Below are 16746 nucleotides of genomic sequence, written 5' to 3' on the forward strand. Positions count from 1 at the left end.
CCAGCTGTGAATCTGTCTTAATCACCCTAAATGGCTTAAGGAATAACGATGAGTTTTGTCATCTTTATTCGTGTTTATTATGACCATAGACTTCAAGACACCTCTCTTCCTCCTACCTAGCATGACAGGAAGTTCCAGTTATATATAGTGACCTTTCTGTTTCTGCTTTTCACTACCAGCATCAGCGTTAGCTTCCATTCACCATGTGTAGGAGCCAAGCCTGACACACATCATCTATGTTTATACATTCTGTGAAGACTTTAATGTTAAAATCACTCTCTAGCCAGTAAACTGGCACTACCGAGAGACTTGTGTCCACAGACATCCAGCCACTAAGTGACAAGCCAGAATTGAAACCGTGATGGACTACACAGCCCAGTCCTTGACCACTATACCACACTTGTAGGAATTGCCGTATGTTCTGTCCGCCGTTCCTCTAAAGCTAACTGTGCTATGACGCTCACTCCCACACCATCCCTCCGCCTTCCCTCTCTTCAGTAGTTAGCAGACACTAACCTGTTGCAGAAGAGTACTGCTGGATGCCTGTGATTTTCATTAAGTATGGCTTCTCTCTCTCCTCCAGGTTGTCAGGGAAAGATCTAGATCTTACATAACTTTCATAGCCAGAAAAATCTCTTTCTACAGAGCAGATCTTCAGTAGGTATCAAACAAATATGTGAATGAACAAAAGTCTGGCTCCTTTAAGGAGAGCCTACTGGAAGCCAGGGGTGGTGGTGCATGCCTTTAACCCTAATGCTCAGGAGGTGGAGACAGGGCATTCAGAAATTCAAGGCCACCCTCGTCCATAGAGTAAGTTCAAGACTGCCTTAGACCATAAGAGGCTTTCTCTCAAAGACAAAAAGGAAGAGAGGGAGAGGAAAGAATGGGTAACGCTGAGTGGATGTGGACTCCGGCACTGTGCTGGGGATGTGCATGGACTAATGTCTTACATTCTCACAATATAATGGAATAGATGTTATACTCGTTTGGCAGCTAGGAAGATGAAGCATCCAAAGGAGGGAATGTTTCTCATCCATGGTCACTAACTATGCCTAAAATGTGGTTTTCCTTGATTCCAGTTCCTTTTGAGATCCACATCAGTACACCCAAGAGTGACCTCAGTAAGGGACTATTTCAGAGATGTCTCCCTGCCTGTCCACCTGCTATTCAGCATTTTCTTGCCACTGTCCTCAAACACCCATACTGAAGCTACATGTTGTTATCGCTGAGCTGCCACAGGGTGTTATTAACGCTCTGTCCGCACCCGTACTCTACCCTTAATATTCTCGAAAGCGTTATCAGTGCCAAGGATGAGAGCGTGATGTTCCACTCCAGGCCCTGCAGCAAGATGCTGCCGTCCTTGGCAGTGACGACGGTGAAGGCAGAGTACGTGTGGCTCAGCTCTCACGTAGCAGACCAGCTTGTGTCACACCCAGACTGTAACAAGAGTGAGCAACTATCAGGCGGGCAAGCTAACAGGCTCCCTCTGTCTTTCCAGGTGGGTTCATCAGCTTTAACGGCTCCTGGAGGGTCCAGGGAATCCTAGCCATGTCTCGATCCCTGGGAGATTATCCACTGAAAAATCTCAACGTGGTCATCCCAGACCCAGACATCTTGACCTTTGACCTGGACAAGCTGCAGCCCGAGTTCATGATCTTGGCATCAGATGGCCTGTGGGATGCGTTCAGCAATGAGGAAGCAGTTCGATTCATCAAGGAGCGCTTGGATGAGCCGCACTTTGGGGCCAAAAGCATTGTCCTGCAGTCCTTTTACAGAGGCTGCCCTGACAACATTACTGTCATGGTGGTGAAGTTCAGGAATAGCAGCAAAACAGAAGAGCAGTGAGCCCTGCAGGATCTCAGATGCCCTAAACTAGACGACTCTCAACATACTGTTCTCCTCATGTAGTAAAGTCGTGGGAATTATAATTAGGATCATGCGTCCCAACACAGAACCCCCTTTCCCGATGGCCTTGAGTCCCTTTGGAGTGCTGAGCAGAGGGTTCCCCGGCTGACATTGCAGAGAGGCTGCTAAGTTTATGTTCCCCCAGCCCTTCTATCAGTGTTTGAAATGCATACGTAGGTAGCCACAGATCCCACGTATGAGGCAAAAGAAAGACAGGCCGTGTATTTCCCTTCTTAATGTACTTTTCATGATCTCTTTCGTGGTCCCTCAGGGATCTGACTTGGTGTCCTCTCTGGACCTGGGCAGGGCGAGCCGGTGCTGCCAACACATCACCATGACGACGTGGTGGCTGTGCCCTCTGCTTCGAAGCAGTTTCCTCAGAAATGCTCTCCCCTTCTGAGCTTTGGCCTTCGGTACTCCAGCAGCCTGGAAGGAGACAGGCAGCACTTTGTGATTTGTTGCCTGCTCCTAGAGGCTGAGGATGGAAAGTCAGTGCAGCTTCTCGCACGCCTGCCACCTTCCCCTTGCTTCCTTCATCATTAGTTCAATAGAGTCAGGACGCAGTTAACCAGCCCTATGCCTCTCCTCATGGAGTGTACACTCACCATATGCTCACAGCCTTACAGTGCATTAAAGGCAGCTTCTGACTTCCCCATGAGACATGAGTTTTTGCCTCCCCTTACCAAGAACCCACAGAAAGGGGCAGAAGCAGGGTGGAAAGCACATCACAGTACAGTACGCCCTTCCATCTTCAAGGAGGAATCAGGCTGGGGTGATTCTCAGTGCCCCTCTGAGAATCGCCATCTGCATTGGAGAGGAAGGCAGGAGTCCTGAGGTCACCAGCTCACACTCACCAGCTGCCGGGTTCTGCATAGCCCTTCCCAAGCCCATGCTGCCTAGTAACTTACATGTCTTTCAGACAGTGTTGGGAAGAACAGCAGCCTAGAATCACCCATGGGCGCTATTCCCAGCTACCACTGCAAGTTGGTATTTGGAGGCAAACTACTGGGACATGCTTCCTGGCAAGAGAAAGAGCGTTCATGTTCTCTTACAAATATCTGCCCATACCCAGGCAAATATGAACTGTTTGCTGTGACCTGGAGAGAAAACAGACTGGCTCCTGGGGCCCTGTGTGCACTGGTGGCAGAGTTGGGCGGGAATTCAAGCAAGAACCCTCAGATCAGCAGCAGAGTTATTTGGGGGACCTACATTACTGCTCTTCCCTTTCTAACACCAAAGTTGTGGGTTTTTTTTTCCCCAGTCTCTGTCCTTTGTAAGTTAATTTATAGGACATAGTAGGTTGTCCTTTTTGACTGATTAAACCAGCCCCAAAGAGCCAAGATTTTCATTTGCAGAGTACACCAGAGCCTGCCTTGTTTTGTCCTCTCAGAGAGGGCATTTGTTGGCATGGTTTCTCAAGCCCTGCTCATTAGGCATCCCTACCCCACTGCCCAGCCCTCTGTCCTTCAGCTGCAGAGCTTGCCCGAAGCCCAGCCTGGAGAATGAAAGATGTGGACTCGGAGGACTGCAGACTGTCTTGATTCCTCCAGGAACTTGCTTTCCTTTGACTGCATCAAGAATTAATAATGGCTTCCCAGGAAATTCACTTACTTTTGTATCTTGTGTTTTCAACATTGGAATTAGAGTCTTTTCTGCTTCTCCGAATGTTTTAGTACACAATTACATTCTATCATGTTAGACTGAAACATTGGCTTGTGGAGAGACATGGGCTGATGGATGTGTATTATGGGTCAAGTGGAAGGGGAACGGAGGAAACGGCTGCGGGTTTAACCAGTGATGGCATGAGCTTGTTGGCTTAGGATGTTCTTATCCTAGAACGCCCGAAGCCCTTCCTTTAACTAAAGGTCCAGACTCGACAGCCTATAAAATCAACTTCTCTTCTTTTGTATTTGTTTAACACAAAAGTTTATAACAAGAGGAAAAAAAATCGAGACACAAATATCTGGGTGAAGAAAAAAAGAAAGCTACCAAATTAGTCTGTTGGAATTCCTTGAGCAAGCAGGGTTTCTGAACCAGCATTGCTGGCTACAGTAGCTACAAAACCTTCTAATTGAGGTTTATAGATATATCTTGTAAATTTTGCTTTGGAGAAGTATTTAACCAGATAGGAAAAAAAAAAAGAATATATTTCACTCCTTTCTTGCCTCTTCCCCTTTCCGTGTCTTGTAGACTTTTTTAAAGATAGAAATTCTAGGCAGAATGGTAGTATTTTGATAAGTAGTTACACATAAAGCCAGAGTAGCCCTTTACCTTCTCCGTCTCCTCCTCAATGCCCCCTTCCTGACCTGTGTCCAGCTAAGGGGAGTTTACGGTTAGGTGTGGGTGGGGCATACTGGCCACTCCCCTCCTCTAGCAACCCCCGAAGGGTGAATCTAGCTCCAAGAGTATCAGATTTGAGAGAGTACGTGTAAAGCTTCCATAAACAGCACTGCCAAAGCTTTGGGGTCATCCCAAGGCTACCCAGACTCCCTACCTAGCCTGAGTTCTAATTGCCAATAGTCCCCACAGTGCCAAACTTGGGAGAGTTTTACAGTGTTTTAGGAATAAAGCTGATGCCAGCCCCAGGCCCCATGAACCTTCGCTCTGCTGCTGCTTCCCTAGCGATTTGTACTCTTCAGGTGGGATAGGGTGGGAGGACAGGGACAGGGGTGTTAAAGAACTCACTGCATTTGCAGTTGTTTAATCATAAAAATAAATTATACAGACCTAGAACAATCCAAAGCTAGTTCCCAAGATCTATATTTCTAAAATGTGACCAGCTTGCCCAAGCCACTCTGAATCACTGTTCTACCACATGGCCATATGCACTCATTCCTGGTGGCCGGTATTCCTGGTATACTCTGTTCCTTGCTGTGGCTGGAAGAGACTGGCCTCTTGATTCTGGTATATGTCAAAAACATGACCAAGAGAAGGTTCTAGTATAGAGCTTCCACAGGCTTGGTAACTTAAGCACAGCTTCTGTCGTGTAGATGTAATGATTTGAACATTTTGTAGAGATGCAGAAGCTGCAGAGTGCTAGCTAGCATAGATGTTTTCATCCTCTCAGGAGGCTCCAGGGAACTGGCTGCACTGTTGGCTGGAACATCTGAAAATGCATGAAAGAGTCACAAAAGGAGTGACCTCTTTTTCATCTGCCAGGTGTACTTTGATTTTCCTGTTTGTTTCTTCTCATTGTCCTCCTCTTCCTGATTTCAGAGATTTTTTTTTAATTCCTTTGACCCAGGATTACACAGATCTCCCTGGAATAGTCACCCAAAATAGCCTGTGTTTGTTACACCGGCACTCCTGATTCAGCTCTGGAAAAGATGCCAGTCAGATACTGGGGTGGGGGTAGGGGGTGAACTATAAACTGAACTATGAACTAACTGCCTCTGGTTACATCATTTTCATCTAGGACTTTGGGCTAGTTGGAACAGAGAAATCTAGTGGCCCTCAACACAAGAGAACATGTATGCTAAAAATATTTTTCCATGTACATGATTTTATTGTCAGAGGAGTTGGGGAACCATACTTCATGGTGTGAAATAACCAAGCTAAATGTCATATAGGAGATGAGAAAACACATATAGAACCCTAATACTGAGTCTGTGAGCTTCTTGTTTTCTAAATCAACTTGATTACAGACAAGTCTGGGTAACCCCTCCTGACATTTCAATGGGCTCCTAATTATCACTTGGAATTACAGTTTGTAAGTCAGAAGCACTGAGCTCTTACCTGTAAGGCTGGCTTGTGATAGAAGCAGTATTGGAATGTTACGATTTAATATGACCAACAGTCTCCCATTGACAGCAGAAGGCCAGCAGGCATATTGCAGCATACTGCAAGGTCTCCCTCCTTTTCGGTAAGAAACAAGGACTTTGCCATGCTGGGCAGTTCTCAGCTGGGCTACCACAACCTTCAGTTGTTTCTCTGCAGTTTTCTTTGCTTTCCAAATTAAACCAAAATGTTTTTTCCTTGTCACTGACACATACCAAAAAAAGAAAAGAAAAAAGAAAGAAAATAATATAAAAGGGAAAGTAGAAAAGTATATACTTGATTTTAATTCCCTTTTGACATTTTAACTATTTTTAATGTATAATAGGTCACCCGTTAATGTTAACACACATTTATTATTTTTCCTCTCTTCACCTGTGAAATAATTTGTAGTCTAGAACTCATACATCCTGAAATTCATAATTCATATCCTATGTCATCCTGTCTTTCATACACACACACAAAGACACCACACACACACATACACATGGTTAAGTCTGGCAACTTATAAGGCTTGGTTATATTTCCCTAGCCATTATCCTCTGCCTTGTCAGCTTGGGGAGGGGGATTCCAGGGGGTAGAGCAGCTGTAAACCAGTAACCCAAAACTACGGGTGAAACACAGAATAGATTAAATCTGGGGTCCAGTCACTAATTTAAAACTGCATCCAATATTTTGAGGAATATACTACCTATATAATAAAAAATGAAACTAAGGCTAAAAAATAGCATCCCTTAAACTAGGCTGTAGATTGCAAAAGGGCAAGGACAGTTGGCACAGTGGGGTCCACAGGTACGTCACTAAATGTCCTCTAATACATAAGCATTTGCAGAGTCTTAGTAAACGTTTCCGCTTTGTTATTTGTTCGATTTACCACTGCTGAGCTGTTAAGCCAAGTGTCATGATCATGCTATACATTTGGTATTAACTACACATCACATGTACAATCTGAGTAAGGTCATTGAGACGCACATGTGCTGCTAATCTTGACAAATCATCACAGGCACGTTTGTGGTTCAGAATTTCACCAAGAAGCAAGCATGGAGCAAAAGAATAGATCATATTCAGGGGTGTATTTTCATTTAGTCTAGAAATCTTGTATTGTTTAACCACAGAATCTTACATATTTGCCACATCTAAATGCATTTTGAAAACTTTCAAAGACCAGCATCCTTCTTCTTTGCACAAGCAGATTCTTTAATGGTTCTAGTGGCAGCATGGGGCTAGCAGGTTTTGAGGAAGGACAGAAATCTACCGGATCCTCACAGTGGTACCCATGAGGAACTGTATCAGCCATACACATTATCACGACATTCCAGACAATCCAGATGTTTAAATGGGAGAAGTTGCTTCCTTTCAGATCATTTCATTAGCCCATTCATTATTTGAAGTGTGTTCACCCAGAAGCAAAGGGAGAAGCCTTGATCCAGGACTGGGGTGATGGTGCAGGGAAACTGAAAGTGGCTTATCTCAAGCCTGGGGTTCCAGATGCAGCTCTGGACAGTAACTTCTGGCTCCTGTACAAAGCATGGTAGAGACAGGAGGTGCTGTTCTTGAAGACATTTACCGCCTCGCCGGGTGGTGGTGCACGCCTTTAATCCTAGCACCTGGGAGGCAGAGGCAGGCAGATTTCTGAGTTCGAAGCCAATCTGGTCTGCAGAGTGAGTTCCAGGACAGCCAGAGCTACACAGAGAAACCCTGTCTCGAAAAACCAAAAAAAAAAAAAAAAAAAAAAAGGAAGCCTCATTTTCAACAGTGAAAAAATCCTCCTTTTCCCCAGTAGAATCTGGTAGGTGTGGTCTCACCCAGCCCTGCTCTCTGCATGGTGCCAGCTTCTTCTCTTCCTGCTCAGCCCCTGGGTGTGGCTTTTCTTAGAACATTTGCATTTTCAAAGGAATATCCCTTTTTATACTTTTGAAAGATACCTACGGAGATGAAATGGTTTGAACATGCTGGTAATTTTCCGGATGTCAGCTGTCAACAAGGAAAACAGTGACTGCCTGGTTGATAACAGTCAGTTTCACAGAAATAAACTGTGCAACAATTTAGCTTTTTTTTTTTTAATGTAATACAAAGTCACACTGCTCTCATAATTTTTAATTAGCCTGACAGAAATCATGTATTAGACATCTTTAAATTGGGAAGATAATGTCCTGTGTAAATTTTAAATTTGCCTCAACCTATGTAAGGACAAATAGAGACAGCTTAGAACAATGCAGTTCTGTCCCATGGGGAGAGTCGAAACGTGGAGCAGTGACAGTGCTCTTACAGGCACAGAAGCTGCATTCAGTAGTCTCTGTGTAATTTTCATCCGGATCCTTTTACCTTAAAACACAAAGTTGGGAGGATGCCATGACTTCATTTCAGAGCAGTAGAGGGCTCCTAAGTTCGACTATTTGGGACTATCTTGCCTACATTCTCCCTAAGGGAGGAATGCAAAGTTGAGATGTAGAGCACTTAGGGACTAGGATGAGGGGGCAGGATCACCCCAGTGGAGGGACAATGGAACCTGCTTTAATGGATAAATTCTGATAATTCACATTTCTGATCACTAGCGTTTACATGTTTATTGTCTGGTTGTCTTCAATGCTGTCCCTCTCCGGGTTCCTTGGCTGTGAGGCTTACCTCTGTTTCTGTGTGAACATCTTTTTTGACAATGGATTGTCTAAGACAGAATACTGTGATAATGCGTGGCATCACGTTTAGCATCTGTACTGCCGTCTCACAGAAGGTTGGGAGAGGGTGTGGCTGAGGCCGAGGGACAGTGGGTATGCATGGCCTCAGCAGTGGTCTGGTAGGAGCCAGGCTTCCTGTCCTCCAAAGAGAGAAGATAGGAAGGGATAGTAACCTTGTACCATGTGGGGTTTTGGTTTGTTTGGTTTTTTTTCTATTTTTGGTCCTAAGAGATTATAAATTGTAATGCCCCAAGAGCGAACCCAGGACTAAGAGTGTTTATCATCTGTCTCCTGACCACATGAATGGCAAATTTGTCATTTGGAAAGCTAGCATATTTCAGGAGTACAATTAATTAGCTTCAAAGGCAAGCAAACACTTAATGTCAGATTTTTTTAACAACAAAAATGCTCTCTTAGCATTACACATTCCAAGTTGTAAACATGTGATTTATGTTTTATACTTTGAACAAGAATAGCAAAATCTATTTTCTGTATGAGAGGGGAAAGAACCTAAATATCAGCTGTGGGGTTTTTAACCAAAGAAGCAATGGCTTGTAACTTCTGCCAGCCCCATCTTCCCTAAGCTGTCTGAGCACCATTGGGTTACACTCCTCTGCCTTCTCAGGATAAACTGACAAGAAACAGCACCTCACTGTGATATGGAATCAGCACTTGCAAAAGAAACCTCACCAGTTCCTGATATGATCAAGACCATGGGCAGGGCATAATCCATAAAGGAAGAAGAGGAAGGGAAGGAGGGAAGGGACCGCTGTCATAGCTGAGTTTCTGTGAGTGATAGCATTGCTCAGAGGCTCTGCGTCACTGGCCGTGCTGGCTTTGTGTAAGTTGTTTTTTATATCTACTTGACATCACGACATTCTTTCCCTTGACAGCGGGTCTTTCCTACATAAAACATCAGAACGGGTTGTGTATCAGAAGATGCCAAGATCCATAATGTATCAGCCATGTTTAAAAACTGTTGTCATATTTAATGATGAACTCACAGGTCAACCAGGCTTTCTGACGTCAGTCCCCAAAACCCATCTGTGTATCAGAATCTTGTTGAAACCTCTGCACTTGGAGCTACATAGAGCGTTTCATTTCTACTGTCTACTCCAGGAGCTGCAGCACTGCAGGGGGTTTGGGTAGAGCTCAGCAGGTGGCAGTGCAGTCACTCAAGATGCTTGGCGGGTCTTTCGGTCCCTTTGATGTGCTGGGTAGAGTTGGCATTGTAGAGACTGCTGTGTTCATGCAATCACTAATTCTATGTTGTTACAAGATGAACAGCTAAAAGAGAAAAAGTAAACCCATTAAAGCTATTAAAAGATATGTTCCTACTATTCATTTCCATGAACTAAACTCATTTCTATTCTGAAGTCTGTTTGGAAGACACATGGTTTTGAGTTTTGATGGCTTGGGATTCTGCTCAGATGGCAGAAAAATCACAGGTGGAGGACACCTAAACATAGAAGCCAGAGGAATGAGCCTGGCACTGATTTTTTTTTTCTTATTTATTTATTATATGTAAGTACACTGTAGCTGTCTTCAGACACCCCACAAGAGGGCATCAGATATCATTACAGATGGTTGTTAGCCACCATGTGGTTGCTGGGATTTGAACTCATGACCTCTGGAAGAGCAGTCAGTGCTCTTAACCACTGAGCCATCTCACCAGCCCCGGCACTGATTTTTTTAAAAAAAAGTTTTTAAATGCATACAAATGTATGTAACATAAGTAATTATTCCTAACACAGCTTTTCCCATTTAATAATATTAGATAATAAGAGTTATATCAGATGTATATATATATATATATATACATATATATATATATGTATATATATATATGATATATCACACACACACACATATATATATATATATATGCATATCCAGAGTAGACATCATGGCATGACATAACCTAGAATATTACAGAAGTGAATATTCATCTGCAAAGATTTTTCGCAAGATGCACAGGAACGCTTTGGCATTTGGGGACACAGAAACAGACACTGTGTGTGTTCATGTATATGTGCAATGCTGTTTTTAAGTATTCTGAAGATTGAATACTCAAACATGAACAGAACCTAGTGTCTAAATAGATCTCAGCCACCAAGTTGCTGAATGTAGAATTGAGAATAACAACGCACATAGAGCATAAAAATGTAGCCAGCCTTTGATTGCTTTCCTCTTTTTTCATTAAAAACGTGAGCCAGACACATCAGTTCACACTTGTAATCTTAGCACTCAAGAAATTGGGCAGAAGAATCATAAATTCAAGACAAATGAGCTACCTGGCAAAATCTTCTCAATAGTAGATATTGCACAATAGAAACTACATTCCATTCCTAAATTCTGGCCTACCACTTTATCTAGGAAGAATTTTTTTTCTAACAGAAATGAAAAGTATAAGATATCTTTGTCACTTGGGTTGGAATAAATTTGAAAAGCTTTCTTATCCAACTCTGATGGACTTGCTGGTCACCCACTAAGGTAAGTCTGTAAGCAAATATGAAACTGAGCAAAATACACTGGGAAACTGTTTCTAGGAAGTCTGTGGCAGTGTTCCTGGGAGGAAGGAAGGGCTCACAAGTTGTCCCATGATCATCTGATCACAGTTCAGGGCAGCAGGCTGGAGTCCAAGTGGAAAGAATGCAATTCCAGCCTGTGGATCAGGGTAGCAGAGATTAGAATCAACAGAAACGTAGCAGGGGTCAAAAGGCCACACCCCTCATGAGTCTTCAGCTGAGGGCTGGCTTCATTGCACAGGGTAGGGGCTGGCAAAGCAGCAGAAGGCGTAAGTAGCTGCTACAGAGCTGAGAGCACCAGAGAAATAGAGAGGTCGAGCATTGCTAAGAATTATCCAGTTCTGACCACATATAGTGGAGAGACCGATCTAAACTGTTGCTACTGTCTAGGTACCATGCTTTAGAAACATGGACTGCCCTCTAAGCTAATAAGGCCTACTGCAGACTTAGTCTACAAGTGCCTAAGACTAACCTCTGATAAGAGTGACAAAAGAGACAAAATTTGAAAGTTGAGCCTTAACAATTCTGAGGGAATGTGGGAAATCTCTAGGCGTTCACTGGCTGGCATAAGTAACCTTTAAAACTCTCCACTACATCAAAACACACAGAAAACACTCAAGCTCAAGATAGTCACTGAATGACTGAGCGACTCCTCAGAGGAGGAAAGCAGTCCTGAGAAGTTATGTGTTTATAACTTCACTCCCATAGTTCAAGACATGAACATCAATAAATCATCACATGCAAAGACACAAGAAAATGTGACTGATTGTCAAGAAACACAGGAGTCAGGAACAACCAATCCCTAGCACCCATAAGGCATACTTTGAAGACCTCAGAATAGCTGCAAATGTATTTGGAGAGTTAAAAGTAACTATGGTCCTAATAACAAAAATATCAGCACGGAGATGGAACATTAAAAATTAAAACTCGGGCTGGAAAGATGGCTCAGCAGTTAAGAGCACCAACTGCTCTTCCAGAGGTCTGAGTTCAATTCCCAGTAAGCACATGGTGGCTCACAACCATCTGTAATGAGGTCTGATGCCCTCTTCTGGTGTGTCTAAAGAAAGCAACGGTGTACTTGTATACATAAAATAAATAAGTAAATCTTTAAAAAAAATTTAAAACACTGTCTGCAGTGATATATGCCTTTAATCCCAGCACTCAGGAGGCAGAGTGACATATCTCTGTGAGTTCAAGGCCAGCCTGGTCTATATAACAAGGTCCAAGACAGATAGGGTTGCATAAAGAGAGCCAGCCTCAAACAAACAAAATTAAAATGTAGGAAATAAAACATAATTGTGGTGATTTGAATATGCTTGGCCTAGAGAATGGCACTATTAGGAGGTATGGCCTTGTTGAAGGAAGTGTGTCACTGTGGGCTTTGAGACCCTCCTCCTAACTGCCTGGAAGGCATCAGTGTTCTCCTGTTTGCCTTCAGAACAAGATATAGAACTTTTGACTCCTACAGTCCCACATCTATCTGGATGCAGCCATGCTCCCACCTTGATGTTAATGGACTGAATCTCTGAACATGTAAGCCAGCCCCAATTAAATGTTGTCCTTTATGAGTTGCCTTGGTCATGGTGTTTCTTCACAGCAATGGAAACTCCAACTAAGACAATAATAAATGCAGAAATATAACTTAAATTTTTAAAGATATACTTGTTCTGTTTATTAGAAGAAAAAAATGAGTAAAGTAGCAGCCATGAATTTAAACAAGGAACACAGTAAAGAAGCCATTGTCAAGGCCACTCTGTGGTAAGGGTACGAATTTTATTTTGGATGAGAGACCGAGAGTAGTCAACAGCCATCCGGGGGACTCTGCCAAAGCTACTTCTCCAAAACAGAGAGATGCTGAGAGAAAATTCTGGGAGAAAAGCAGACTGGCAATCGCCAGGGCTGTGGGAGCAGAGAAGTTGTCAAAAGTGGTGGGCGAGACCTGCCAGTTGTACCGGGTTATGTTGCCATGGGAGGAGGGCAGGTTAGCTGGGACAGCCTGGGAACTAGCATGGGGCTCTGACCCATTGGGGCTTGTTTGAGTTCACAGAGAAAGCTCTTTCTGGAGGTTGGACGGCAGTGAGCTGGATAAAATGGCTTTCCCTGGCAAACGGAAACCCATTTTACAGGGTTTCCGAGGAATGCTGTGTGTTTACAGGGTCAGGGTCCAGCCTGAGCTGAGCCCAGATGGCAATTTTGAAGGTTGGGACTTGGCAGAAATACAGCAGTATACATACACACTAGCCAAAACCAATCCCAGTATCAGGAGGGCAGAGAAGTGTATTCCTGTCACCAAATGAATTGTGAGCCATGCAGAAATGTACTGTTCTCTAGTATGGGGATGAGTGACTAGATGTAGTGTAGTAATCTGCCATACCTACTGTGTAAAACGGAGATGGGGCTCAGGGCCCTTGGGTTCTAGTCTGGGTTGGATTGTAAATGTCTGCTAAGGCCCATATGCTAAAGGTCTCATCTCCAGCCTACGGCACTGGGAAGCAGGGGCATTTGAGAGGTGGGGCATCTGGGAAGAAGTTAAACCATTTGAAGTTAGGCCTCTGAAGGCGATACTGAGACTGCGGCCAGTTCCTCCTCCTCCTCTCTCTGCTTCCTGGCCAACATGAGGGAGAACACTTTTTTGAAGTGAAAACTTTTAGTTTCTTTGTAAAGTTAGCTATGTCAAATGCTGTTTTTCTGGGGCACATAGGTAAAAGACAGTTTTCCTGAAGCACACACAGGTAAAAGGATGTCTTGATATAGCAAACACGTGAAAGGATGCTTGATGAAGGAGTATAAATATGACCCCAAGACGAGCACTGAGCGTTGGTTTGCTTTGCTTCATCTCACTATTCTTCACTAATGACACACATGTATTAGTTCACCTTGTATAGAGCATTGTTGAGCTCAAATTGTGATAACGTCACCATTGTGAGAAATTCTCCCAAGAACTAACTGCTCGTGAGGTTCCTGCAGCAGCTTGCGGATTCAGTGGTCTCAGCTCAGGCCTCTTGGCAAGCATGGTGTTTTTTTCAGGATAGAACTACAGCTTCCTGGTGTCTGCTTGCTGAAAGGACTGGACTGTGTGCTGCCTGCTCACGCCTGGTGTCTGCCTGCCTAGAGGACTGGTCTGCAGCTGCCGAATCGTGTGTGGTGTTTGCTAAGGGACTAAATTGCTGCCGAAGATCAAGCTCACCCCCAAAAGAACTATTGCTGAACAGGTCCGTGTCCCCCATGTCCTAATAACTTTTCTCTTTCACTTCCTCTGCTGGGTGGTGGGCTACAGGAGAGGTTGAACCTTTACTAAAAGAAGGTTGCAAAAAATTGATGCCTACACTTTTCCTCCATCATGTGCTTCTGTCTAGTCACTCAACCATGAGCCAAAAAAACCCTTCCTTCTTGAACTCTGATTCTCTGAGGCATTTTGTGACAGCATCGGGAGGCTGTATAGCACAGGTTCTAAGGCTAGCTCAGGCAGAGCAGATTTTCTGGCTCACTGGAACTGGTGCTTTGGTCATTCTCTGAGGCATCTGCCATTTTCTCATTCCTTAACCTTGGCTTTTCCCATAAGTGGTATTGGCTTTATGGTGTTCGCATCTGCTTCCCAGATGCAGACTGGCCAGAGAACAGCCATTGTGATAAGGCCATGCTGTGAGCATGAAGTGGAGGAATCAAGCCCTTTTTCTTGAGGCCTCTCTTGTAGGCCATTACTGCAGAGAGGAGTAGGAAGAGGACTAGCTTTAACCAGGGAGAAGGACAGATTCTGTAGTATCACTAGCCTGTGCTAGTGGTTTCTAGATTCTTATATCCATTGTACCCTCTAACCAACCAGGATTTATAATCCTCTTGCCTCCCCTGCCTCCCAAATGCTATGATTGCAGGCTTGTGCCACCATACCTTGTAGCTTCCTGTATGCTAAAAAGAGTCCTTTGATTTGGGTGGAGCCACAGACCAGTTCTCAACGGGCACTCTCTCACGCTCCATCACCTCCCTTGGCTGAAGGTGGGAACAGATTTGCAAGAAGTTCCTCGAAATACTTGGCACATGCCAACATTTATAAAAGGTGGTGGGGTTTTCTTATGAGCCTAAGTTTATCACAGCAAGTTGAGGTTGCATGCAGAGAAGTCAGAGCTATGTTCTCCATTATCTCTCTTAGGTATCTCATCTAATCTTGAATGGTTTTTATCATCTTACACTGCTCTAGAGGAAGCTCTGCCTTGCTGCATGTAGAAGATTCCAGGGTGCAGCCTGTAGAATCCTGTTATCTTTTCCCACTGTGGCCCTCAAAGCCTGTGGCAAGGTCACTCCTCATTCGAGCTTCCAGGCTGTCCCAGCTAACCTGGCCTCCTCCCATGGCAACAGGTCTCGCCCACCATTTTTGCCAACTTCTCTGCTCCCATAGTCCTGGCAATTACCTCTCCCTCCCTCCTTTTCTCTCTGGTCTTCTCTCTGTCCCTGAGAGGTAGCTTTGGCAGACTCCCCCAAATGGCTGTGGCTATTCTCTCAGTCACCTACAATTAACCCTTCCCCCAACCATGGAGCTGCCTTGGTGGGGGTGTCTTCACTGCGCCCAGCTTACCATTTCAACCAGTAATTTTTTTCCTTCTCTCTGTAAGAATGGTGTGTTTCAGACGGCCACTGCCCTTGAACCTGTGCCCTGGCATGGGAAGACACTTGGCACAAGGTACTAGGCAACTGCTGGCAATCAATGTGAGCTTAAAGTACACACAGCAGTCTTCAGTTGCATTTCTGACTCTTGGGAGTAACTGCAGCATAATCTCACCTGAGCTAACCAGTGTGCTAGGAGTCTTTATAGTCTATTGTTGGTAGATAAGCAAAGGAGACAGAAAGGTAAGCATGTATAAATGCAGGAATGGTGGGCCTGCTACAGACTGCACAGCCAGCCAAAGGATCTATCCAGCATTAAACTTTGCTTTGGCTGGAGGGTGGTTTTTTGTTTTGTTTTGTTTTGTTTTTTTGGTTTTTTTTTTGTTTTGTTTTTTGTTTTTTTGTTTTTTTCGAGACAGGGTTTCTCTGTGTAGCCCTGGCTGTCCTGGAACTCACTCTGTAGACCAGGCTGGCCTCGCACTCAAAAATCCGCCTGCATCTGCCTCCCAAGTGCTGGGATTAAAGGCATGCACCACCACCACCTGGCTTGGCTGGAGTTTTTAAAGGTGTTGGTTCGGATAGCCGGCAGAGATGGTGGTGTGGTCTTTTGTTTGTCTTGTTTTTGGAACATTTATCTATTGATTGAGAAGGTGACAGGAAATGTGTGTGCCGTGGCACACATGTGAAGGTCAAAAAGCAACTAGCAGGAGTCAGTTTTCTTCTTCTGTCACATGGGTTCTAGGGATCAAATTCAAGCCATCAGGCTCTATGTCCAGTGTCTTTACCTGCAGAGCCGTCTCACCAGCCCAGAGGTTGTAGTTTAAATAATACAATGGACTAATATTTACCACCCAAAAAGCTTAAAGTTATAAAACATACAGTTAACATATGTTTAATAGATCTATTTTTCATAATCATTTTACAGAGCTTTAGGAAAAATATCATTAGTTGGACTCAACTCTGGGTCTGGCTTTTATGAGACTTAGACTGCAAAATAATTTATTTTATTTTTAAAAGTTTCTCTTAAAATTTTTTGATCTCTTAAAATCCCAAACCTCTCCAAAAACTGATCAAATACATTCATTAAAAAAAAAAAAATCAAAGCCGGGCAGTGGTGGCACATGCCTTTAATCCCAGCACTTGGGAGGCAGAGGCAGGCAGATTTCTGAGTTCAAGACTAGCTTGGTCTACAGAGTGAGTTCCAGGACAGCCAGGGCTACACAGAGAAACCCTGTCTCTAAAAACCAAAAAAAAAAAAAAAAACC

At 44.0% G+C, this 16746-nt stretch overlaps 1 protein-coding gene across 4 annotated transcripts in view; it reads left to right on the forward strand.

Annotated features, from left to right (window-relative positions):
* Positions 1–4501, forward strand: part of Ppm1l (protein phosphatase, Mg2+/Mn2+ dependent 1L) — a 380029-nt gene extending 375528 nt beyond the window's left edge. For all 4 annotated transcript variants that reach the window (XM_028763456.1, XM_028763455.1, XM_028763457.1 and 1 more), the window contains one exon: positions 1499–4501. In XM_028763456.1, the coding sequence (XP_028619289.1) occupies positions 1499–1845 (347 nt within the window). In that variant the 3' untranslated portion in view covers positions 1846–4501. The remainder of the gene's footprint in view (positions 1–1498) is intronic.
* The last annotated feature ends 12245 nt before the right edge of the window (positions 4502–16746 follow it).

The sequence above is a fragment of the Grammomys surdaster genome, unplaced genomic scaffold (assembly GCF_004785775.1).
Source record: "Grammomys surdaster isolate TR1022 unplaced genomic scaffold, NIH_TR_1.0 139, whole genome shotgun sequence".
NCBI classification, from domain to species: Eukaryota; Metazoa; Chordata; class Mammalia; order Rodentia; family Muridae; genus Grammomys; species Grammomys surdaster.